This window comes from Peromyscus leucopus, chromosome 11, assembly GCF_004664715.2.
Source record: "Peromyscus leucopus breed LL Stock chromosome 11, UCI_PerLeu_2.1, whole genome shotgun sequence".
Taxonomy (NCBI): domain Eukaryota; kingdom Metazoa; phylum Chordata; class Mammalia; order Rodentia; family Cricetidae; genus Peromyscus; species Peromyscus leucopus.
Genome location: NC_051072.1, coordinates 52,658,435 through 52,685,429, shown reverse-complemented (window position 1 = coordinate 52,685,429; position 26,995 = coordinate 52,658,435). Strand labels below are relative to the sequence as shown.

At 43.9% G+C, this 26,995-nt stretch overlaps 1 protein-coding gene across 2 annotated transcripts in view; it reads right to left on the bottom strand.

The window, feature by feature from the left end:
• Window positions 1-26,995, bottom strand: part of Sv2c (synaptic vesicle glycoprotein 2C) — a 179,509-nt gene that overhangs the window by 54,738 nt on the left and 97,776 nt on the right. For both annotated transcript variants that reach the window (XM_028871674.2, XM_028871676.2), the window contains one exon: window positions 22,097-22,248. In XM_028871674.2, the coding sequence (XP_028727507.1) occupies window positions 22,097-22,248 (152 nt within the window). The remainder of the gene's footprint in view (window positions 1-22,096; window positions 22,249-26,995) is intronic.

Genomic DNA, 26,995 nt, shown 5'->3' with positions numbered 1-26,995 from the left:
AGAGATACTAGGAAATTCTAACGTGTATCCAGGTTGTTAGTGCCAGTAACTTTTACAAAGGGAATTCCACACTTATAGTTGTATAACATGAAGGGAGTGAAGGAATATTCAGAGAAATGGAAAATTAAAATTTACTTAGAGCTGTAAAATATGAATTTGTAACATTGTATTTTTTTTTCTCCCTGGCCATTTCACAAACACCCAGGAAGCCTCGTGATGAAAACAGAGTTAGGACCTTGGCCATGCCACATGGCAGATAGCTTTAGGTAGAATGTAAGAAAATTTGAAAGATAAATATATCCCCCGAGAACCCCACAGTCATAATCATCTCCACATTCTGGAAAAGCATCCTTTTACGCCCCCTGTGTACATGTCGTCTCTTGTTCTACCCCAGTCACACACATGCACACACCCTAGCCTGCCTACATGGCTGAAACAAGAGTCCTGGTCTTAGCCTCTACTGCAGCATTTTAGTGAGCCATTTAGTAAACTGTCCTATGTGATTAATCACATCTTTCCCTCCTCCTGGCTCCAATAACTCCATCCTTTAAGTATCTTTAGATCAAATGCCCATAAATCACATACAGCCCCAAGCCAGCTCCAACTCCCTCGCCATTTCAATTAGTATGCAGACATAGCCCCTGTCCTTAGGGGACCACAGTAACAGAGGGATCATAGCTGACCAGACATTCAAACCAAGCCAGGCCTTCAAACTCAGTCTGCTCACATTTACAGTGCCTAAAACTTGGAAACCCGCCTTTTAAAGAACTTATGCGCCCGTGAGAACACTGGTGAGCTTCTGAGATATGCCTGACTGTTTCTGATGTCTGCCATCAGAGCAGCCCCTGCTTAAACAGGATGGCTTTCCCTTAGCTTTTACCCCTAGGGACCTTCAGGGGCATCTGACAAGATAACTACCACAAACGGAGCTTGTGTCTCTTGTGCTGTCATTGCGTCCTGGTTTCCCCTCACACCTGGCTTCTCCGTTCTAACAAGGTCAGTCCTTCTTCATCTGAGGTTGGCTGTTTATTTCATTCATTCATTTCATTCACAAGTACTTATGGAGGTCAGCACCGGGGACTCACCAATGTCAGTTTCCTAGCCATGCAGTGTTTATAAACAAATGAGAAGTGCAAAGAGAGATAGAGAGAATAATTAGAGCATAGCATAAGAAGCTAAAGATGGGAGCTGGAGAGTGTGCTACCAGCTTACAGTCGAGGGGAGCCAGCCCAGTGAGAAATCTACAGGAAAAGCCGACATGTGAGCTGAGCCCTCAAGAACGAGATGAAGAGGCCGAGGGCCAAAGCAATGTTCAGAACTTGGCTCTCCTCCTTGTATCATCTTTTCATGAGTGTTCACTATCAAGCGTTTAAGCACCTCGTCTGTCCAATAGACTGATGCTGTCCAATATGTCATCCACTAGCTGTCCATGGCTACCAAGCCCTTGAAATACGGCCAGTATGACTACATAACTGAATGAGAAATTTTGGTTAATTTTAATAAATCTATATTTAGAAGATGACATGATTCAGTTGTTCCAAAATTATTAAGAAGGGTTGGAACACTTGCCAGAGATTGTCTTCCACCAAAAAGAGTATGTAAGCCCAAGACCTGGGGTCCCCAAAACAGATAATCAATCCAGAGAGCAGTGGAGGGCTATCCCGGGATATCAGGGATAACAGTGGAAGTTTGAATCTCTATTTTCAACTGGGAACTGTGAAATCTAAATGCAAATGAAAGTTTGATTCCAGACTGAGACAAGTTCAGTAAACTTGCCAGATTTGAAGACTTGGTGGCATAAAAATATGTAAATGTCTAATTTTGTATATTAAATGTATGTCAAAGTGGTTATATTTTAGATAACTAGTGGGTTTAAAAATATTTATAAAATATTATCATAATTAATTGTATACCCTTTTTACCTTTAAAAATATTTTAGTGTGTGTGTGTGTGTATGTATGTGTGTGTGTGTGCGCGCGCGCGCGCGCGCATGCACACGCACGTGCACATGTGTGTGTAGAAGTCAGAGAACAACTTGCAGAAACTGACTTGCTCCTTCCATGATGTGGGTTTCTGGGGTCAAACTCAGGTCATCGGGCTCAGCAAGTACCCTTACCAGCTGGGTCGTTTTTCTGGCTCATGGTCTTTTTATTTTTATCATGGTAGTTAGGAAATTATGAACCATATTTGTGGCTCACACACATTCCAATTGCATGATGCTGGTCTGGATTCCGGCTCTTTGACAGCAGGAACTGGGCCTTATGTAAGTTCTGTTTGACATTTTGTTTTATGTGCCTCTAATGATTGAGACTATGTGTGAACAAAGCTTTTGTCTGATGTTAATTCTACAAATAGTTTTCAGAAGTCCATCACTCCAGGACCCATTTTATATTCAAGGGTCATATAACTAAATGAAGCTAAGATCTTGACTTCATGGGGTTTTATTCTAATTGGATATACCTTGAATGCTTATTATAAATCCATGTAAGGGAACAGGGGGTGGGCTGGGTGTAGGTTTACTGCTTTAGATCAGGTGGTTAGGAATGCTTTCTTCATGGAGCACAGAAGGCAGTCCCTGGGGATGTCTGAGAGAAGAACATTCCAGAGGGGAATGTGCTTGGCATGCCCACTGCAGAATAAGGACAGCAAGGCTGCATCACCACGTGTGTGTGAGAGTGATAGATGAGAGGTCAGACATGGACCAGATCAAGTAGGGCTAAGGAGCCCAGTATCATGACTTGATGTTCACTGCTAAGTGTAATTAGGAAACACTGGAGATGGAGAGCCTGAAACAGCAGGACAGACCGACATTTTTGAAGGACCACTCTGGTTTCCTTGATGAGAAGGGCCATAGGGAACGAAAGTGGACCCTAGAGATCCGTTAGGAGCTTTGGCACGGGTCAGTGGTTTTTTACTGAGCAGCTAAGGATGTACTCTGGAGAAAATGAAACAGGGTAAGTTATCTAGATGATAGTGGAGGATTAGCTCCAACTATTCTGAAGCAAGATGACTTTGGCTTACAATTCCATACCTAGCACACGGTCTGGTAAAGGAAGGCACAGGCAGTGTATCCTTTCAAAGGAAATTGTCAGGGATTGCCTACCATCTAAAGGAGGCAGAAATCAGAGCTCTGGTTAGCCCATGAAGGAGTCAACTCAGGGTGACAGATATGCAGCAGAACCATTAAAGAGGACCATGAACTCCAGGAGAAATGGCCTTGGAAAATGTGGTGGGAAGACAGGGCACCTAAGAGACTTCATTGTGTTGTCAATGACACTGACGAGCTGGGACTATATAGGGAAAGAATCTGTGGCATGCACAGAGGAACATGGGCGACTGAAAACACAGTTACTAACTTCAGGAACATCAAAAGTAAACATATAAAAATACTACTTAGCTCAACCTAAGCAAGAATAATGCAAATTCTGATTGTATTTCCCACACCTCTCCCCAACGCTGTAGCTTCTGAGAGGGGAGAACAAAGAGAATCTTGGAGTGCTATGGTATCGGAGCACGAATTCTCAACTTCTAGTTTTAGTGCCTAGAGTAAGATGGTGTGTGACAGACACATCAAATGAGAAATTGCATGTTTACAGGAATTACTTATTGACTGTATTAGTTGAGTGTGTGTGTGTGTGTGTGTGTGTGAGAGTGTGTGTGTGTGTGTGTGTGTGTGTGTGTGTCCATGCAGGTGTGCTACAGCACATGTACAAAGGTCAAAGGGCAAGCTTGCAGTCAGTTCTTTCCTTCCACCTTTGTTTACATGGGGATTGAAGTCAGGTTGCCAAGTTTGTGCCTTGCTGCCCACTTGCTGGCCCTATATAATTTATTTAAACAATGAGGCAAACACAGAGGAAACAAGACTGAGCTGAAAGTTGTCACCTTCTTGAGGATGGGGAGGAAAGGACAGAGACCTGCTCCTTCTCCTTATGATCTCAACGAGGTATTGGATGTTTAGGACTATGAATGTATTTATTTCGATTTTTAAAAGTTAACTAAAAAAAGATAAAATGTACCTGAAGATGTAAAATAGTTTTTATTTTCCCTTAGGCCACAACTCAGCTCTGTTCAATAATTGAGAAGCCATATTAAGAATCTTGGAGCAGGGTGTGGTGGTATAGACATGTAATTATAACTTGGGAGGCCGAGGCAGGAGGATGGAGGTTCATGAGATGGCTGTTGACATGGTTCGTCTCATGTTATCCTGGAGAACTGGACCTAGCTGGTAGAGGCAAGGGCTTTGTCCCTCTAAGAAAATGCAGTCTCTGCCGAAATGCAGCAACAAGCTCTTGTTTCTAGGTTAGGAACATTCTGTCTTCTAAAAAACCACATTCTTCAGTTTCTGACAGATTGATGGGGAATGGAGGCAACTCCACTGTCTCCTCTCTACTTTAATCATTATCTGAAGTGCAAAAGGAATTGTCCTCAGATGTAGAAGACACAGTGAAATGTGACTGAATTGAAACGAAAAAGAAACAAATGTTTCTCTTCTGATTGGTAAAGAGATGGTGTTTTCCTCTGAATCTGAAAATACATCATCAGACTCATTATTTTATTCTTCTTGCTTATTTTTACCTTAATAACTATTTGCACTAAGCAAATGTCTAGTGAAACTGGCAGTTGAGGTTTTGAACATAAACCACACAGTGCACTTCAAGGACAGAATTCTTCCTGAGTGTCAAGCACACTGTAAATACCATCCATATTACAGTATTGCTTGCATTTAATTGTTTGTATTGACTTAGTTTTGTTAGTTTTCTTTATAAGCTCAACATCCCCCCATACATATACTCACCATCACATCACAAATGTCTCAGCTCTAGGATGTTTTTCTCTTATCACTGTTGTACAGAAGGCTTTGCCAGTTGAGCCATACTATGCCTTAGAAAAATCTCTGTGATAAGAGCAAAGACACCCCCCTATGCAACCTTGTTCATCTTGCTGCCACGACATGTCATGGTGTCTCCACATTCCCTAAGGATATTCATTTATCCCTTGGCTTTGTGTCTTTTAAGTTATCATTAAATGTTTTTATCTCTACTTTCTTGTTATGTTCATTTCTCTGTGTATGTCTCCTCTGTCTTTAGATCCTTTGTGGAATAGCATTAAGTCAAATTACACCTAAGTTTAATAGTTACCTAGTGCATAATTTAATATGATAATCATTGAGACCGCTGCTTGTGTTACAAAGTATTTTGTTGCTGCTTGTGTATTGTGGGTTTGATTTACCAATAAGTAGTGAGATAATAGTGAGTAAGCCTATTTCTAATCCCATTCATATTAGAAGGAGACTGGAGCTAAGTATTGTGACAATGGGACCTGAAAAAATGGTGAACTAGATAACAAGGAGGGTTAGAAGACTAATTAGTACGGGAAAGTTTTAAAACAACATTTTTTTTTTGAGTATGTGCCTGATAGCTTAATGTTGACCTCAAAGGCCAAAGCAGAAATTATAGCAAAACCTGAATGTTCACTGGCTTTAAGTACACAGTGGAACACAACTACCCTGCCCTCGACTGTGTTGGTTTTTCCATCTAAACTGATTGGTTGTCTTTGCCTCAGGAAAGGCAGTAAATAATTCTGATGAGGCCTGGCCAGTGCGTGCAGCCAGGTGCTCAAGCTTTTATCTGTTGATTACACTCGCCGGAGGATGAGCAGTGTGAAATCCCTCACCCCTGGCACCTCTCACAGGACATCAGGTAAGCACGGGCCACCCTTCTGATTGGCCATAATATACTGCATAAAGGAAGCTGCAATTTCCCACTAAAGTGTGCACCAGAGAGAAAAGGGAACACAAATGAGTAAATCAATAGCTTTCCCCTAAAAGGGAACCTGTGATTTATGACGCTCTTAGGAGGCAAGGGAGCTCGTTTCTCAGGACCACGGCGGTGATGCAGACGGCATTGAACAGAACAAAGCCTGAGTCTGGCTGGGATCTGCTGTTCAGTCTCTGCTCTACTCTACCGCAGGGCCGGACAGCAAACGGGAAGGAGCCTCCCCTCTGTGACGTCCTCCATTTGGAAGTCACAGCAGCAAAGGCTTGAAACATCTGTCTCCCCGAAAGCTAAAGGCTCTAACAAACGCCTTTCCTCTGAGCATTTTCCAGATCTTTTATGTAAAACCATTGCAGGCAAAACTTGAATGTGCTGTGCTGCCTTTGAAAAAGGGCAGGTTATGTGGAGGTGTTCTTTAGCATCTGAGTCATGATTTTCCTCAGAAACACGCAGAGACTGGTGTAATAACGCCTGCATTACTCAGTGTGCATGTTTGATACATACGCTTAATTTCGCTGGAGTAGAAAGGGCAAATATTAAATTGCTGTGGCTGGGTAGTTTTAGAAACATACCGGGGCACTTCTAAATTATAGGTTCCATTACATTTAAATATCTATTGAATAATACATCACCGTCATAAAAACCCAACCAATATGCCCCTCTGCACCCTGGGATATAACAATGCGTGGTTCGCTAAAGAAATAAGCATTATTTTAAAAAATTACATATGCCGCCACCTCTCTAGCAGAGCTTGGTTCTTGCCATGAATTAACGCAGCTTCTCTGTTGTGAAATAAGAGATTTAAAAAACAAATTTCCCAAGGTCAGAGGAAACAACCTTAACCATGGCTGCAGTATTATTGCTACATTAATACTGGCATCTTTTGAAAACTGACAAACAATGTATTATATGTTATGTATTATACTTAGGGGGCACGATGATCTTATGATCTCTCTCTCTCTCTCTCTCTCTCTCTCTCTGTCTTTCTGTATGGGGTGGTGGTGGTGGTGGTGGTGGTGGAGGGTATGCCTATGTCCTTTTCATGCTGCAGCTAAAACCCAGTTCCTGATACATGGGTTCTCCCACGGAGCTACAGTGCCTGTGTGTAACATGATATTTTGATATACAGGATGTTCACACTGTGGAAGATCAAGCTCACTAACAAACCACTTATCCCACACACTTGTCAAGTGGTACAAAGCTTCACTTAGATGGGAGGGATAAGCTTCAGGGGCCCATCGCACAGCTGATCTGATACAGGCCTTTGGTGACCTTGGAAATGACTACCCAGTGTTCACAGCTGCTAGTTGACTACAGGTTCCTGCTCCTGTCGAGGAAATTCAGAGCTCTCCTAACCTATTCCCTGACTTTTATAAAGGATTTAATATCAGGCCTCAGAATGCTATGCTGAGGGGATGGTAGATATTTTCCAATAAACAAGTGCCAGTCTTGTTCAAATAAACAAGTGTAAACAAGGCTTGGTGACCCCAAGGTTGCAGGAATGTAAGTGAGGACAGGCTGTGGATTCTTAGTCGGGGACTCACAATGCTTCTGTATTTCTGCCTTTTATACATCTTATGCTTGGGTAATCCAAATGAACACTTACCACAAGCCCTAATGGAACTCTTCACACAGCTTTCCTTTTTTTTTTTTAACCTTAGGTACAGAAAGCTGTATCTTCTATCACATTCTTTTGCAGAGCACTGTGTAAATAAGGCTCATCATTTATCTTTTGTATCAATATCCACCCCTTCCCTTCCCACCACCCTCCCTATAGCCAGTGTGGTGTTTTTAATCATAGATTAGAATTTGAATGGCTCCTTGTAAAGTACGCTGTGTGCCTTTTCTTAACATAATAGCAACATGGTCTAGTCCTTGCTTCTTTCTTATTCCACTCTGCTTTTCTGCTTGTAGACCCTTCTGCCACACTTGCTCTTAACTGACAGGGCTTCCAAACCTTTTACATTTCCATTACCCTAGTGATGGGCAGCTGGAGTGGCAATGACCTTTTTTTTTTTTCCACAAACAATATTACGATGAATATATCCTTCTGCATGGCCTCTATGGGTCTATATATGCATTTATCTGGGCATATTTGAGGAGTGGAGTGTACTTGCTCAGCATGATATATTTTTGTATCATCAGATTTTCTCGTAAATAAGACAGAATAGTCCTCCACGTACTTTAGAAAAAAAAATCTTAATTCAACCTCTCCTCTCCCAAATCTCTTTATGCTTCCTCTTACTTTTTGTTGTTGTTTTGAAAAAGAAAAATCGTGTGTGTGTGTGTGTGTGTGTGTGTGTGTGTGTGTGTGTGTGTGTGTGTGTGTGTGTGTTGGGGGTGGTGGTGGAGCTACAGAGATGGCTCAGAGGTTAAGAGCACTGGCTACTCTTCCAGAGCTCCTGAGTTCAATTCCCAGCAACCACATGGTGGTTCACAACCATCTGTAAATGAGATCTGGTGCCCTCTTCTGGCCTGCAGGGACACATGTAGGCAGAACACTGTATACATAACAAGTCTGTATACATAATAAGTAAATCTTAAAATATATAAGATCCCTAAAAACAACTTTATGCTTCCCTTCAATTTTGTCACCGTGGGTGACAGGTACCCTTAGGTTTCACGGTACCTCCCTGCTGTGCAGTTCCTTCTCTGTGATCCACAGACACCTGTCAGGTCACCTCAGCCTTACTCAGGACATCTCAGTGCTGTTCAAACTACAGCCATGTCCAGAGACTTTTCTTCTAAAAATGCCCAAGTGCATGTGACCTGGCAGGAGAAGGAACATGCCCTCTGATACAACAGAGTACCCAAGAATGCCCTACACACTACATGGAGCAGAGACCATAGATACAATGCTTTAAAAGTCAAACGTGAGGCACAGGCTAGAAGATGAGGCAAGGAGCAAGAGAAACCCACCTGAAGCTGGAGACCATGTTCAACACAAAACTGCAGTAGCCACTTAGCCAGGATGAGACCCCCAGGTGCATGATGGGTAGCAGCAGGGCTCCTTATGAGTCCACTAAGCCAGGAGGGAATTGCTTCTGCAAGACCCACGCTCTGCTGGAATGGAGTTCTTTTACTTCAACAAGCCTCATTTACCACAACAACTCCCAGGGTGGGAACCCACTCCTAAACACCGTGAGTCACAGGGCAAAACTCAGCTCACAGCAGCACCAGCTCACTTAATTAAATGAACTAACCCGGAGCAACTGCCTTTGACTATAGGTATAAAAGGCTTCGACGGTAGGGCTTTCATGACTCAATTCAACACAACACTGACGCCCGACTAGATCAGACTCTGTATTCTATGCCATGGAGGTCACGATGACACTGGACTTCTGGCGTTAAAGCTCAGCAGTTGCTTGGAGGACTAGAGATACATAACGACACATATTTATCTTTTTTTGAGGTTACAAAGAAAACTCCGAGGCAGAGGGATGTGTGCACTGGGCACAGGAAAGGGTGGAAGGAAATCCCAGCAAGGCTTTGGGTAAATAGTTCCTTCTATTTGCTTCCATTGACACCACCTTGGCGTTAGAAGTGGGGCATGCTCCTTTCCACAGTCCTCCTTCGTTTTCTCCACTCTGGTGGAGACAGAAGCTGTCCTAGTCAGGGGCAGCCTCGAGCACAGACCATACAGAGCAGAGGCAGAGGGGGCACGGTCCTGGGAGGAGCTGGCTCTACCACCGCTTCCTGCTGCTGTCCTCCGCCTGGCTAGTCCCCGAGGACATCACCTGGCATGCAATTTGACTTTTCTCAGCATCGTAAGATAAGGCTTCTGAAAACCTGCACACGCCACCAGGGTCATTGTCCTGTGAGGTGACATCACCTGTTACACTTTCAAACACCTCTGAGTTGGCCATCTCTGTCTTAAACTGTTGAGCCGAGTGAAGCCGGGGTGCCCCCGACCCCTCATACTTCAGCCCCCTTCCCTTCCTTGTTCTCCAATTCTTATGTGACCTACAGGTGATGCGAACCTGCCTCCACTTAGTAACATCGTTTCTATGGCAAAGAACAGAGGAGTCCGAGGTGGCTCCAGCAAGGCTTACTTCCTGATTCATTCATCCACTTGATGTAAGAGTGCTTTGTAGCTATCGGGTACATCAGGGATGATGAGCATCCTGGTCTCGACTCACTGCTGTTCCCCCAGATGAGATGCTTCTCTGCGCTCCTATCTTAGCCTAGAATCTCTGCTGGCTTCTAACCTCTGCCCAGGCACAAAGGGGATGCTTAGCAAGTGTTTTTCAGACCCAAAGCACAGTGTTACACCTTCACCAAATAACTTAAATGAAGACCGCCCCATTATTGGCAAGGGAGACAGTTCTAGAACCCACTTCTTTTATTGGATAATTTGAAGATTTTTTTTTTTTTTTACATTTTGTGTACAAATGTGGCTGTGTGTGCACATGAGTGCAAGTGTTCATGGAGGTCGGAAGAAGGCCTCAGATGCCCCGGAAGTAGAGTTATAGGCAGCTGTGAGCCACTTCCATATGAGGATTGAACTTAGGTCCTCAGCGAGAACTGTGTGTACTTTTAATGCTGATCCATCAGTTCAGCCCCATTGGATAATAAATAACTTAAAAAGGAATAGATCATATACGTATGTATGTATGTATGTATGTATGTATGTATGTATGTGTATATGTGTGTATACATTCCGTGGCCCTCAACCAATTTCCAAACTCATGCTAGTTATGTGGTTATCTATCCTATTAGTCACAGTGAAGCCTAGGTAAGGGATCAATACACCCATGGTTTTATTATTCCATCCCTTTTACTGCCACAAGGTCGCACAAGAGCATTGTTTAAGATCTGACACAGCCATTCTATCTACTCTGCTTCGACCATATTTTCCTCTTGTAACTTCTCTCTCCTTCCATTTTAGCCAGATTTTGAGCCTGACTTCTGCCACATCTCTGTGGCTCAGACTTACTGCTACATTGTTTTCTTTTCTTTTTTTTTTTGTCAAGTGTACTGTCAGAACCCCAACCAACTCCTGTGTTTCTTACACGTTCTACAGCAAGATGAGCCGCACATCTGGAAAGGCCCTTGAGGGCTGGGCAGAAGAATGAAGGGCAGATGGAAATGCACTTCAATCTGTCCTCAAGGGAACTGGAGGTGTTTCAGAAAAGACAGACGACTCTTAAGGAAGAAGTACCTTCCAAATGGTTAGACACCCTGCCACGCTTTTGAGCTCCAATGCTGTCTCTTTACAGACCTCTTCTAATAAAGCTCTACTCTGTGTGGCTGTGTGTCTCAGGCAATCAGCCACACAAGGATCCTCGAGATTGCATGTGTGTCAAATAGCGCATTTTCCAAGATATCTTGGGATCATCTTGACACTTTCTAAAAGCAACTCAGGACAAAACTAAGGTACCTTGATTTTGAGAGACAGCTTCACACAACATAATCACCAAATCAGATTCACACAATGTAATCACCAAATCTGACAGTAAGAGAGTAACTCACTTAACACCAATGCTTCCTGCTGGTAGGTTATGTGAAAGACTTATGTTTGGCTTAAGTTATATAAATGAAAGAATATTATATGCCCCCAACCGCCAGAGATGGGTAACTCTACAACTTTTTAATCTTAACAATCTCAAATAGTTAAAAGATAATTAGAATTTTTGAGGACCTCACCATATAGATGGAAGAAAAATGATATCCAAGTTTAGCAACTTGTACCCTAAGATACAAAGGGAGAATTCTCTGCTCTTATATAAAACTCCATTTCTTGCTTTCTAACATTCATGAGAGTCTGAGGAATAATCACGACACACAAAAAAGGGCATTTTGGGATGGGTTGGCTCTTTATGTTCCTCCAGGTGGAAGTACACTTGGAAACAAAGCAGTTAGTTACCAGGACTTGATAATGAAGCTAATCGTAAGCCTTGGGTGAGGGATCTAATTAGGCTAACGATGAACTCAACCTAGCAAGGGTATTTTTAGAACTGTTCTTCTCAGAGAACACTGCCCCAACCTCACATATGTTTTGTCTACTTCAAAATATGGAAATGTGCCCTGGAAGGGGGCAGAGAGTTCTTACGAACCATACAACTATGGCAAGACCTTAGAGAGAGAATTATCAAGCTAGGCTTAGCAGTTTGTATGGAACAATTAAAAAATTAGAAAAAAAATGACTATTGCCCACTGCAAAGAGTAGAGCTACTCTCTAATGGCTGGGGGCTTTTCCTTAACTCTGTTTTTCTTTTCTTTTCTTTTTTCTTTTCTTTTCTTCTTTCTCTCTCTCTCTCTCTCTTTCTTTCTTTCTTCCTTTCTTTCTTTCTTTCTTCTTCTAAGATGCAGTCAATGATGTTATGGATTGAATTATGTTTTCCAAAATTCATAGCTTGAAATGCTGTGTTGTAATATGACTGTAGCTGAAGATAAGGCCCTTAAGGCTTACTGAGGTCATAAGGGTGGGGCCCTAACACGGCAGGATTGTAGTTTTATAAGAAGAGGAAGAAAGCTAGATCTTGCCTACTCTTGCCATGTTGAGGGTGCAGCAGGAAGGTGCCTGTCTGCCAGCCAGGGAGATAGCCTTCATCAGAACCAGCCTTTCTGGCACCCTTCCTTGGACTTCTAGCCTTCATAACTTGAGAGAAAATTTGTTGTAATAAGCCCTGCAGTCAGTAGGCCCTAGTCCTTTAAAAAAAGGGGGGGGGGGAGGCTGCGCAGACTAATAAAGAATGGACAGGCTACCCACAGCCAGGAGCTGTCTAAAGCTGGATTGCTTTGCATAGTAAGGAGAATAATGTGAGAGTGAGGTCAGAGCCCTAAAGGAAGGAGAAAGCTGTTCTCCATCCTCATGCTGTGTGCGAATGGGACCAGAAAGTCCTCAGGATGCTTTTGAAGGAAACACAAGGTTAGCTGAGGATTTCCCACACTGTAGGCTCTGAAGTGTACAATACAAAAGCCTCTGTGTTTCTTATGAACTCTTCAGTACGATAATTTTTAAAGTAATGGATCCTGCAGGCATATAGATTTTCTTAAACACAATGAAGCTTAGACCTTAGAAGGCTTGACATGGGGCTATGACATCATCACTTAAACAAGGGGCAGGCACCATCAGCTGTTTATTATGCTGTATTGCTTGGGAATAACATCAAGAAAAAAAATCTGTAGACAATCCCTACAGATTCACTCCTTCCTGAATATTTTTGGTTCAGGGTTGGTTGATTACACAGAACTGGAACCTACACATGTAAAGAGCTGAGCATACACGGGCCTATATCATTATATCAAGTGTAGATTTATATAACACTTCAGAAAACAAGACACTAGAGTATCTTATCAATGTAAGGATCTCCCCCATATGATCCCAGAACTTGGTACGGCTGTTCATTTTTCAAAACAAGTTTCTATGCTACAAAATGATGTACTTGTTCTTCAGGCAAAACCCAACATGGACAACTCTGAATATTCACAATAGAAGCAAGTGCCTATTTTCTCCTACTGGAGAGCAAGTTCTCCAGGATTTGGGGGGATCTAATCTACTGGTTGGGTTCAGGTTCACATTTACTTTGAAGAAGACTTAGCCATCTAGTTACCTATGATCTGAGGACCAGGTAAGTCTGATACACTTTGAAATGTTGCAGAGGGACCACTGGCTGGGGATCTTGAGAGCCTAGGATCTACTCTAAAACCAACACACAAAGTTCTTGTTTACTCAAATGGTACCCACTCTTCAAATAGTACCTGCTTCCTTCCTGACATACATTAGGATGTATGAAGCATCTTATCTGAAGGAAGATGCAGGGTAGTTTATCCATAATGAAATCCTCTGGTAATAATGATGTACTAAAGCAAGTGGTGTCTAGGAGGCTTGTATCTTGCAAAGAAAATAACTCCCTGTGACTTGTGAAGAAAAATTAAGCCAATAAAAAGGCTGCTTGTGACACTGGGTACTGAGATTGCAGAATCTGTGATACTTTTTCTTAAACTGCCTTCTCTTTTGGCCTCAGTTAGAAATTTTGAGTTTTGATAGACCATGATGACCATTTAAGAGAAAATTCTCTTGGCTCCTGCTGTTTTCTGAGCCTGGATCTCTAGCCTTATTGACCATCTACTAGGTACCCAATAGCTTTTGCATGTATTCCAGCTCTCTTCTGGTTGGTTGTAACTCCACACTGGTCAATCCAGAAGGACCATGCTTTAGTAACAGATTATAAAAAGCAGGAACATCCAAGATTTCACAGAAGAATGAATCAGGACAGCAGAGATGGTTCACTGTCTCCTCACATTCACTGTGCTATCCTTGCTGCTTGGAGACTATATTTCTAAGACTCTCTTGCAGCTAGGTGTGGTCATCTTTGATAGGAGCACAGGCATATCATGTCCTTCTATGTATTTCCTATTTTGTGTTGTCCATAATATTCATTGATTAGCAAAACTATGCTAGGAATGGCAGGCCACTTAGAAGAAACTGGAGTCTTTGGTGATGACTATTGAGCTATGAGACTGACTCCAGATTTCCTCCAGACAATCTTATGGAATAGGAAACAAGTTTGTTTATGCCTCCTGTTAGTTAGTTTTTCTTTATATCTATCTAGTCAGTTCTAATTTTAACTAATGTGAATAAATAAAATGTAGGAATTTGGACCCAGGGTCCAGTGGCTTCTTAGGGTTCTAAAAGAAATGCCAGGTGATTTCTAGCTTATGTCCTTATCTCCATTTTAACTTTATTTAGTGATCATCACTGTCACCTGTTGCCAGATATTGATACATTTTACTAACTGTACTTGAAAATAATTGTTTCATGTATAATTCTACTTTTGCATGCAAAAGCATTATTCTGGAAAGAGATCTGTGAATATCTCAATTAACTGTCTGAGGGAAGGATGACAGCCTAGTCACAAAGCCACCAACCAGTGATGGTAGCACAGGAGCACACAATTCTGCATGTCAATATCAAAGCAGAAAATCACCATAATTTACACCCTCGTATTTCCTGTGTCTACTGAAAATGAACTTAGCCGATGAACATAAGATGAAGCTTCCTTGGGTTCCAGGTCACTGGGATTCTACTCTGTCTTAACTGCTGGCTCCCCGCTTGCCACGCCGTGCCGCCCCCCCCCCCCCCCCCCCCCCGCATCCTCTGGGCAGTATCATGTGCATTGGCTCATTCTTGACCTGTAGTTTCTGTGCTCACACTAAGCATAGACATTCTGGGTATCTAAGGTAGGAAGATAATCCCACAGCCAACGTCGCTGCCCCTTTGCTTGTTTTCCTGTGGTGCTCAGGATGAGCCCCAGGGCTTTGCTCATAGAGGGTAGGAGCTCTATCTCTGAGCTACATCCAGAGCCCCTTTTTACCTGAATGTTTTTGAGACAAGGTCTCATTTAAGTTGCCAAGGCTGGCCTTGAATTCACTCTGTAGCCCAGGGAAGTCTTGAACTTGCAACCCTCCTACCTCGACATCCTAATCGTCAGGATGGCAGATTTCCATCAACAGACCTGGAAGTGGTTGCCACTTTTGAGGACTGGATAGCTGCTGGGGGTTGCCATGGTTACCAGGCTGACTCCTCACTGGAATGCTGACTGGCAGTGGCCAGGGGTCCCAGAGCTCAATGGGGCAGTAGTATAGAGACTGATCTTACTTGTCACAATGCAATCAAAAGGATGATGCCTCCTTATCCCCCCCCCCCCAAACAGTGTGGTCTTCCCTCCCTTCCTCCTCAGTAAGAGAGAGATGCATTGGTCTCATCCAAGCACAGTGTGATTTGGACAACATTGGGAAGATATATATTTTCCAGGCCACCATCTCTCTGTGGCTGAAAGGGGGAGGGGGGTGTGCAGGATGGACTTGGGCTGTACAGATGTGCTGTTTGGTTCTGGGAGGCTCGAAGAGAAGGGTGAGTCAGGCAGCCTGCCGGGCTATTGGGTGCTGAGCACAGTGTGAGTGAGCTTTTAGGGCCAAGGCTCCTCATGCTGAAAATCCCCTCTCTTAGTTGACTGAGCATCCCTGTTCCTCAGTGGGATGTACACGGCCGAGGAGAACACCTCATCCGATGCACATCCGAGCACAGTGACGGGGGGTGTAATGAAGCGGACAGCCCTGCCGTGAAGCAGCCGCCCCCGCGTCCAGGCCTCACTGAAAGCTTCAGAAAGGGAGGACCAGGGTGATGAGTCAGCTCCCCGTTCCCATTTTCTGCTGAAGGTAATTGCGTTTCCATTAAATGCTGATGTGTTCTCATTACCGGAGAGTGTGCCGAGAGGGGGGAGGAAGGGGAGGGTGGAGAGGACTTCTCCATCTGAGCCGTGTCTGCGTCTGAAAACACTGCTTGTTTCCACCCACGCTCAGAGGGAGACCATCGCCTAGGTCAGAACAGCTGTCCTAGAACAGACCACAAATGCCACTGAGGATGGAGAGAAAAAGGAAGCTCTCGAACACTGTTGTTAGACTCGGGCACGGTACAGTGACCACAGATAACAGTGTAGAGCTGCCTCAAGAGCTTTGGTGTTGGCTCGGTTGGCAAAGATGCCTGCCACCAAGCGTGTTGACCTGATTTCCATCTCCATGACCCACACAGTGGACATAGACAAAGGACTCCTGTCAGTTACCATCTATCCTCCACACGTGTGCTGTACTGTGTGTGTGCACATGCACACATATGCAACAAGAAATGAATAAATAAATAAATAAAGCTCAAAAATATATTTAAAAAAAATGTGCTTCAAGAATGGAAAACTAGGTGCACACGGGGTCCAGGATCTTCTGGGTTTACATCCAAGGAAATGATATCAGCCTAAGAGAGAACCACCTGCAAGTTTCTGGTTGTCGCTGTGTAGTTCACAGGTGCTAACAAAGAATCAACCTGGGGCTGGTGGGGATGGCTAAGTGGGTAAAGGTGCTTGCTGTGGACCCTGGAGTTTGAGTCTCAGAATTCTTATGATAGAAAGAGAGAAGTAATATAATCATTATGAATAATACCAACATAAATATTATAGTCCATGGATATACGCAATTATGGCAATACCAAATTCTGAAACAGGAAAACCTGGCCTGTTCCTTTATGTGCTGGTAGCTGAGTCTCCACTGGGATCAGAAACGTGGGTTTGAGGACGGGTGCCTAGGATAGCCACACACCACACACCGAGTCGCAGCTGTTATGGGGACCTAGTGTTTGGGGCCAGGACATCCTCCCTGGCTTTACTGTCTCCTCCCCACCCCTCATGCTACTGGAAATGCTTCAGCCACTGGGAGTGAAGAGGACAGCCCAGCAGCTCCTGAGCGCAGGCGGTGAGTAAGGGGAAGTCTGGAACATGACAGCAAAGCCTGATGCTTCATAAGACCCGCTTAGCTGGTGGGGCAGGGGCAGGGGAAGGGGGAGGAGATGGAGATTTTAGGCAGGGCTTCATTGTGTAGCCCAACTTGTGCTGAAATGTACTATATAGCCCAGAGGGCTTTGAACTTATGGCAATCCTTCTGTCTCAGCCCCGCTTAGTGTTAGGAGCATAGGTGAGTGATTTTACGCTGGAAACCTTCAGGTATTAGCAACTTCCTGCCTCCGAGTAAAGCTTCAGCTTTACCAAATACTGATGATGTGAGGGAAAGTGCCATCATCATCTGATGCTGGTGCAAAAACTAGGCCGATCCCATTATCTAGTGTTAGCTCCTAGCATTAGCAGCGCATGTCTTAACTCACCAGGCCATGAAGCCATCAAAACCCCCTGGTGGTGTGTCTAACTGCTCAAGAATCCTTTCAGAATCCTCGGGCTAAACTCAAGATCTGCTTTGCCTCGGGGGCTTGTGTGGAGCCACTGCATCTCAGTGACATCAGGCTCAGGGCTCCCTACTGATGGGTGCCTGTGGGCAGGAAAGAAGCACCTGGATCCAGGGTAGTCAAGAGAGCCTTGTAGGCATGAGCGGCCCAAATGTGTGCACTCGTCATCTGAAACGCATTTGCAAAGTGGATGTCGATCATCCACACTTCCCCTCCAAACCAAACCTTGTTGTTCGTTTGAGAAAATCAACACCTAGCATCAAGTCACTGCACTGCGCTCTCAAATGCCTCCATACACAGCCCTGCAAGGATAGTGGTCCTCAAATACCTCATCGGTGAGAGAACATGGAGTAGCGGAGGAGGGGCAGATGACCTGTTCCTGTTTCTATGGGCTTCTGGTCATTCATACCAAACAGAATTTCCAGTGAAATACAAAGCTTTTCCCTAAACATTTAATGCTCTATTTTCCTTAAAAACACCTCTGCATTTATTCACTTATTTTATGGTGTGTGTGTGTGTGTGTGTGTGTGTGTGTGTGTGTGTGTACACATGTGTGCACCTTGGTGTCCATGTTGAGTTCAGAGAACAGCTTTATGGAGCCAGTTCTCTCCTTCCATTATGTGGGTTCCAGGGATCTAACTCAGGTCATGAGAGCTTTTTACTGGCTGGGCCACCTTGCATGTATACAAAGTTAGGCTGTGAATATTAACTGCATATAATTTGTATTTGTCAGTCATACTTACTTTAGAAAGAATAAGAATAAAAACAGCACTGAGTCCTTAGCCTAGAGGATCTGACTTGATTGTGGAAGTAGAAAACTTACTGAAAACATTAACAAGAAAGTGTAATTTCCACAGAATGATGTACACACTTCTTAAACATCTGGCTGAGGGATTCTGTGAGTGAATGCACCTGAAAAAAACCTATCCATAGGACAGCCACCTCACTTGCAGAGATATGTCAACATAGGAGCTTTTGAATTTTAACTTTTAAAGGGCAAGCAAGACTTCAACTTCAAGAGCACAAGGGTGTTCCACAAAGATCTCCCTGCTGGTTCTAATCCACACACAGGACTGATTAAGAGAATTTGTTGTTGGTTCTACACTTACGGAAAGACTTCATGAAAATATGACCCTAAGATTTTAATATTCTGGGACTGGTTCACTATCCAGGTCATTATTTCTGAAGGTTCCACCCATATTAAAACTAAAGTCAGCCCCAGACATTTCATTTTGTCAAATTCTCACTTTTTACACGTAGCTTTATGGTTTGTGACCTTCTACCAATCCAGTTAGAGGCGGATTAGTTAGAGATGGATTCATTTTGATAGATGGGTTAGTCATAGATGAATCAGTTCGCTCTTTTTGATATTAAAATGAAAGGGCTTACAGACGACGATTCCTGTGTATTAGCCACTCATGACTGGCAAACAAGAAAGTTCTCAGGCCATGCCCAGTTGCAAGACAGGGAAGTGTGGGGTGGGGTGGGGGATTTAGAAGAGCTAGATCCCTAGCAGGGAAAGCGAAATAAAAGCAACTGTATGCTGCGAGGCCAGCAGATGGGACTCTGAGTGATACGATGGGAAGGGAGGCCAGGACAGGACCTGCACTCAGTCCCAGGGGTCAAGAAGCTTGAGAGGTTTGGATATAGCCAAAGAGTAGAGCTTTCATGAGAGGATGGGACAAAGGAAGAAGATGGCTTAGAGAGGGCTAAGTGGGGGCAGAGGGGAGGGGAGGAAGGAAAGAGAGAAAGAGGAGAGCTAGTGAGGGACAGAGAGATAGAGAGCTAGAGGCAGAAAGACAGAGAAAGCTATCTCCCTGAAACCCGTGCAAAAATGATGAATGGGGCCATAATTTTGCCCACCCAGAGGGTGCCTTACCTTTTAAGGGTTTATTTTTATTGTTTTCTTTCCTCTTTTTTTTTTTTCAGAGCTGAGGACTGAACCCAGGGCCTTGCGCTCTACCACTGAGCTAAATCCCCAACCCCTATTTTTGTTATTTTTAATTACTTGTATGTATTTGTGTGTGGTGAGGGTATGTGCATGTGAGTGTCACCTCAGAGTGCCCACAGACATCAGAGATGTTGGGTACCCCTGGAGCTAGAGTTATAGGCAGTTGTGATCTGTCTGATGTGGGTGCTGGGAACTGAACGCAGGTCCTTTGCAGTACATATGCTTAGCCCCTGAGCCATCGCACTAGCCACAAGTACCTTACTTTAACAGTTACAAAGGCCGAATGTGGGTGGACCAGCAGTAGCTCTGAGAGCCATGATGAGGAAGGCTAGACTTTGCAAAAGGTCTGCATTTCATCCTTCTCTAGTTCCCACAGTCATCCCTCAAGTCTTTCTCTCCTTGTTAATCTGAACTGAGAGGGGCCCGGGCTCAATGCGACAAGTTCTGAGGGTCGCTGAGGTGCTTAGGTCCTAGGTGAAGAAGTCGGTCTCTGCTTCCTTGGATGGTGGCAGAAGACAATTCTCATGGAGGAGCTGGCCACATGAAGGCACCTTTGGCCCAGAATCAACTGGAATCTAAATTTAAAAAACTCACCACTTGGGCTAGCAGGCCATTCACAACCTCAGCACTCGGCAAAGGGGGCGCTCTCCACAGACCATGACAATCCTTCTTGTTGTTAAATATGATTTTGGCCTTTACATAACTTTTTAGTTTATCAAGGCGAAGAGTGAGACACCACAGATTTTGTACTCAATATGCTAAAACAAACAATAACACCTTGGAATACCCACATCTATGTCTGGTGGAGGCCCTCACAAAGTTATGCTTTATCATGAGAAATTGTCTGTTCTCAAAAGAAAATAAAAATAGAAAATAAGTGAGTGGGTTTTAAAAATCTAATTTGTTTAGGTTGATCAGATTTTAGAAAGAACCAAGAGGAGGCTTTGGTTTTGGTTTTGTTTGTTTGTTTTTCAGCGCAAGAGACTGGATCCAGGTCCTGGCACATGCCAGGCAAGCACGCTGCCACTGAGCTACATCCCTGGCCCCCCAGCCTGAAGTTACATGTAGTTTTAATTTACGCAGTATTTCTACTTTTCAAACTTTAGCCTGTTCAGAGAGGAAGTGGGGAGGGAAGGAAGGAGGGAGGGAGGGACAGAGGGAGGGATGGAGGGATGACGGACGGACAGACGGACGGACGGACGGAGGGAGGGAAGGAGGGAGGGAGGGAAGGAGAGGAGCTAGCTCGTTCTCCTTCCTCTTCCTTGTACATTGAGTTTGCCTCCTGGCTTCTGTTGATCCCTGTACTTCACTCTCTGTAGATGAAACAACTTGAAACTTGCATTTTCTGAGACTGACAGTGTCGCTCGGCATGCGGCTCTCTACTGTCCAGCGAAGCAGGAAGGGCAATCGCTGAGGGGACACTGACGAGAGGGTCTGGGGAGTGTGGACAGGCAGTGTCGCACACCATGGTCTCTGAGACAGCACTCTTGCTCCGTCCCAGCTGAGCTCCTGAAGACGGACAGGGGCCGACACAGAACCGGGCACCCGTGTGTCTCTGAAAAGTAAGGCAGTCTCAGGAGAGATGGGAAGTCACATCTCTACACTTGCTGCTGCTGGTGGTTGGTGTGGTCACTCTGGATGATGCCCCGTGGAGGGCCTGTGTCCCTCCTGGATACTGTGGGGGTCTGATTCCAACCCTAGATCAGGCTCGATAGCTGTAGCCAATAAATAAAAGTAATGGCTTCACAAGAGCAAAATGCTGAAGTTGACTCTAATTTTGTGATTCCTGGTAGCAGATACGGGTGGGACTTCATTCTCGGCTCACAGCCCAGAGCTCCTCATCCCCTGGAACTGTCTAGGTGACAGGAATGTCTTTCTTCAGATGAGGCTAGTTTTGATGAGTTCCTGGGTGGAGCGGGTCACCAGAAAGACATACCACAGTTATGTGTCCTCTGGCTAAAGACTGGGTTAGTAACTGACCATGCCCATGAATTATGAGATTTGGAAGCTTCACGCTGCTGAACTCGTGAAGAGCATGGAGAAAGGTGAACTTGGAGAAGGCATGGAGGCCCTTCGCCCTCCCCACCTCTTCATCTGGCAGCTCACCTGCGTCCTCTGTAACATCCTTGGTAATAAACCGGGAAATTCAAGGTAGGCATTTCCCTGAGATCTGTGAACCATCACAGAAACCAGCTGATCATGAGGAGGGGGTCTGGGGGAAAGGTCAAATTTCTAGCTTGTCAGTCAGAGGAGGCCTGGACTTGCAGTTGGCATCGGAAGCATCAGAAATGGGTCAGTCACGCAGGATTGAGTTCTCAGCCTGTGGGACCTGACTCTGAACCTAGGTCAGTGTCAGAGATGGGTGAGACTGAAGGGGTTTCCGGCTATGGGGGAAACGGGGGCTGAGGTGACCTGAAGCGCTGCACAAGAGCCGTACAGGACCCTTGCCTGTTTTATCCATACGCCCGAAGGACCATTCGACACAGTCTCACTTTACGTAGACCGTTCCATGGAAAGAGACACCTCCCGAACAGTATGAACGGTAGACACCTGACGAGGACAGTACTGGCCCCAAGCCAGAGCTCAGGACAGAGAGGAAGCAGATGGGGAGGGAAGCGGAGACGTGGCCCAGCCCCTTACCGTAGTGCGGGATGATGGCCCAGGCCATGGCCGAAGCGTAGATTCCGCCAATCATCCAGAACATGCACAGCCAACTGAGGTGCTCACCCCGCTTCTCCCGGGCGAGGACTTCAGCAAAGTAGGAGAAGACGGTAGGGATGGCGCCTCCAATCCTGCCAAGAAGGACGGAGAACACGTGAGGCTGGGCCTGGGACAGCTACCGCGAGGTAGGAAGGGCCGATCCAAGGCAGACTCTAGCAATACGTACTCTCTCCCACCCCTGACAGAGCAAACAATGTGCGTTTTCTATCATTTTATAATACGTGTCCCTGGCGGATACTGGCACACGACTGCCCCACCCAAACTTGAAACTGCAATTAAGCTATGTGGCCAGCAGGTGGCAGTGGCACCCTACTCCTGCGGTTTACAGCTTCACGCCGTTCAGACAAGGTTTATGCTCAGTGTTGGATCGTCTACATGATATTCATTAAACGTTACAACATTCTGGTGTTTTTAAAATAAGTACCTTGACTCATTAAAACAAAGAGAAACACTGTGATGTGTCTCATCCATACGACTGCTGGGGATTTTGGGCACGGCTGTAAATATCTCTGGGGGCTGTCGGAAATCTTTAGTCCCTTGTTGCTACCCCGTAGCAGGGGGTCTTGTAACCTGACGGGGTGATGTGACGGCAGACATGATGACAGATTGGTTCTCACCATTGTCCAGGAGATAGGACAGCTGAATGAGTATAAACATAAGGGTTTGTACCATATATGTACCAAATATGATCTTTTGTTCATTCCTCTGACTTAAAAAGGAAGATTTTACTATATTCATTCATTCATTCATTCATTTATTTATTTGTGTGTGTTTGTGTGTTTGTACATAGGTGTGGGTACCCTTGGAGATCAGAAGAGAGTGTCAGATCTCCTGGGACTGGAGTTACATATATCAGGTGGTTGTGAGCCACCCACATAGGTTCGTCCAACTGAACTCGGATCCTCTAGAAGAGTAGCGAGCATTCTTCACCACTAAGGCATTTCTCTACCCCTTGGGAAAGGGTCCTGATAAGAAGGACTGGCTGACTCGAAGATACGGTAAGACCAGTGGCCAAACTATTCAGGTGAAAGACTCTCAAGTAAAAGGTCCCACAATTAAAATTTCGTCTAGTCTGGTAGGTAGGTGAATCATAGATTTCATCATAATTTCAAAAAAATCTTGAGCCTAAATTTTGGAAAAACTGCCTCAGAAAATATTACTTTTATTTGCTTCAAATTATTATCTTAAATATATTGTTTTAGGCTGGGTGGTGGTGGTGCACGACTTTAATCCCAACACTTGGGAGGCAGAGGCAGGCGGAGCTCTGTGAGTTTGAGGCCAGCCTGGGCTACAGAGTGAGATCCAGGAAAGGCACAAAGCTACATAGAGAAACCCTGCCTTGAAAAACCAAATACATATATACATACATACATACACATATACATACATACATACATGTGTACATCATATATATATATACATATATATATATACATATATATATATTGTTTGATGTTGTGTCATAGGTGCTGCAGTAGAGAGAGAAGAGCATCAAGATGCTAAGTCTTTATTTTCCAAAGAAGCAGAGGGTTCAGCTTTTTTGGGAAAGACTGATACCCAGCTAGTTCACTCCAGTTACTTTATTCAAATCCATAAAAGGTTAAAAGAGGTTGGAAAAGGTTCCAACTACTGAAGTTCTCTTGCTCTTGCTGCCCATGAGAGTAGACCACCCACACAAATCTCAGTTCCTTTTTATGATGGGTAGCCAGGAGTGTTTAACCAGGTTTGCCAGGAGTGTCTTAGAACCAAGGTCGGTGCACATAGCACCAAGTGCAGATTCTCCAGAGAGATGACATTTCTTCAAGGTTCGAACAGCTCAAAACAATGTCTCAGTCTCTACTGATCAACCCAAACATAGCAAAGGCTTTACTGAAACATTTTTCTTGAAGCCAGATACAAGGGCCTTACTATACATTCCACTTAAAGTAAGACATAAAGGCTTTACTTACATATCACTACATACACATATATATGTATACACACATATTTGTATGTGTACACACACACACATATAAAGATGTCAAACAATAAAATCAGGGTGTAGAGCCAGCACCTAGAGATAGAGCCTAAAAGAATGTATCCATTCATTTATGGTACCATAAGGTAAATTGCTATTGACATTTCAAATAATGTAATGTCAAAGAGTAAAACATGTTCATCCATTTAACAACTGATTTTTGTTGAGCCTTTAATACAATAAAGGACTATTAGTCATGCCTTCAGCAAATGCAATTTCAGGGAAGGTCATTCTGTAGTAAATTGGCCTGACCAAATGAACCATAGGACACATAATTCTCTGCATTAACTGGGAGGTCAAAATATGGCACCATTTTAAGTATCTGTCCCTGCTTACAATGATGCTATAGTCATCCACTAGTGGACACGGGCAGACGGCTCAGGTCAGTGTATTCAGTCTATGAGCCGTGAAATCAATTTAGTAATCTCCATAGCACCTTAGAAAATTTGATAGAAATGATATTTGATTGTAATTCAAGGAATAAGGAAAAGCATAAGTCCATTTTATGAAGCCTTTATTTCTATAAACATTTGTGGTGTACATTAACATATATAGTTATATGTATTATATACATATATTCACGTGTATTGTAAGGGCCATAGTATCTTTTTTTAATTTCCCTCTTTCCCTCCACCCACCTCTCTCCCTTCCTTCCTTGCTTGCTTTTCTAGTGCTACAGATCAGTCCCAGGGCCTTGTGCATGCTTTGCAAGCACTACACCACTGAACAGTATTCTCCAGACCCACAGTGTATTTCTTGGTAAGAGTTAGCAGTAAGTCCCTTGCATAAAGCCTTTTTTTCTTTTTTCTCTAGGCTGTGAATGCTGTGACTACCTAAAATTCCTAGAGGGATAACTGCAAAAATATTCTGATGAAACACATGGTGGTTAACATCAGCACACACATGGGTAGCAAGCTGGTCCCAGTTCCACTAACCAAATCCTCAAAACAAGAAACACGCATGTGGTAGGCAGTGAGAAGTGGCTGGTTCCATACCTCAGTGGGCTCATCATTCTGCTTGGCTTTTTGAGAAGCTCATGCTAGGTCACTTTTAAAATTCATCACTGTCTGAACAGATTTTAAATGGCTTCATTACAATACACATCCAGCTTTCACATGGCTTTGGGGGATTCAAACTCAGGTCCTCATGTCTGCACATATGGAAAAAGCCTTTACCCACTGGGCCATGTCTCTAACCCTGGCACCAGTTTTCAGGGCATAAAAGAAGCTCTAGTTTTGACTAACTCTTCACATCCTAATTAAGAGTTCCACAGGATTCTGGACACTCTGAATGGAACAGCTATAACTCATACTTTGTGAAAGCAAAATTACATGCCAAGATATGCCAGGCACCCTGAAACTGAGATAAATGTACTCCGACATGGCTAAAATTTTAAGACTGCCTGTTAGTTTTCAATAAGTCAGAGTTAAAAAGAGAAAAATGATGTATTCAGTAATCAAGCTCGTTTTGATGCATTGCCTTTTTCTAAGATAGTCCTTTTTGCATGGATGATTCTCAATCTGTTTGTACATTAGGGTGCAAAGAACTCTAATTAAGGGTAAATGAACCCGAGGAGTTAGTGTGGAATGCCAGTAAATCCTTTGCAAAATTCTCTGTTCTCCAAGATCTATAAAACAATCCAATACTCACTCTCTTATTGTGGGCTGGTTATCTATTTTAGGGAAAATATTGCCATCTTCTGTAGTCTACTCTATTCAGAGGAAAACCTTCCCTTGGTGTGACCATGTTCTCTGTCTCTGGTATTTCACATTCCATCCAGAAGTGAAGGGGGAAACTGCCTGGTGTGTGCCTTTGTGTCCCCTCACCTGGACCAGTGGGCTTACACCACGTGTTTACTCCTAAGGTTTTCAGACTTTTCCATGTTGAAGTAGGTGCACCAGCTCTCCTGGCCTGTGCCGTTCTGAGGACTTAAACATTCTGAAAAACAAGGGCACACGCCCCTTTCCAAATCAATCTGACCACCGAAGAAGCTGAGGATGCTAAACTGCAAGCAGTGAGCCAGCATACCTTCCAGGGTTCCTGAGGTACCGTATGTGTGTCTTAGTCACCATGACTAGCCTTTCCTCAAATGCCCTGGTGGTCCTTATCACAAAAAGAGTTCACTTGGGACTGATCAGAAGATGCTGGGAAATCCTGATGGACATTCTGGAGCTTCTAAAACACCTGGATGTCTTTCTTAAAAATGTTGTAGTTGCAATAATTGCCATCAATAAAAATTTATTGACAAGAGGCAAAGCAGGTGCACTTATGTCTTGTAAATATAATTTAATTTATACAAAAACTGGTGATGGCAAGATAAAGCTGCCTACAGCCTGCCCAGCCTTCAATGTTTGCAAATTAAAAAAAAAAAAAGAAGGTTTGCTGTTGCTGTTTTACTGCAACATTTTTGGTGAGGGTCTAATCAGTATTTACCATAAAGAAAAACAACAACAATAAATATGGACCACGAGAAGGCAGAAGTGGAATCCTTAGGCATTGCTGGTGATAATGCAAGTTAGTCAGTCATTATAGGAATCAGCATTCTTGGGTTCCTCAAAAATCTGAAAATTAAACTACCATATACAATCCAACTATAGCATTTCTTGGTGTCATAACAAAGGAATCTAAGCTGGCATACCAAGCAACACCTGCACTTCTGTGTCTAAAGTGACACTGTTCACAGCAGCCAAGATGTGGAACAACCGCCTGTCAACTATTAATATATTGGGCCGGGTGATCTTCCTTCCTTGGGGAGCTGTTCTATTTGTGAGCGGATAAAGTGTGGTGCATATTCACCATGG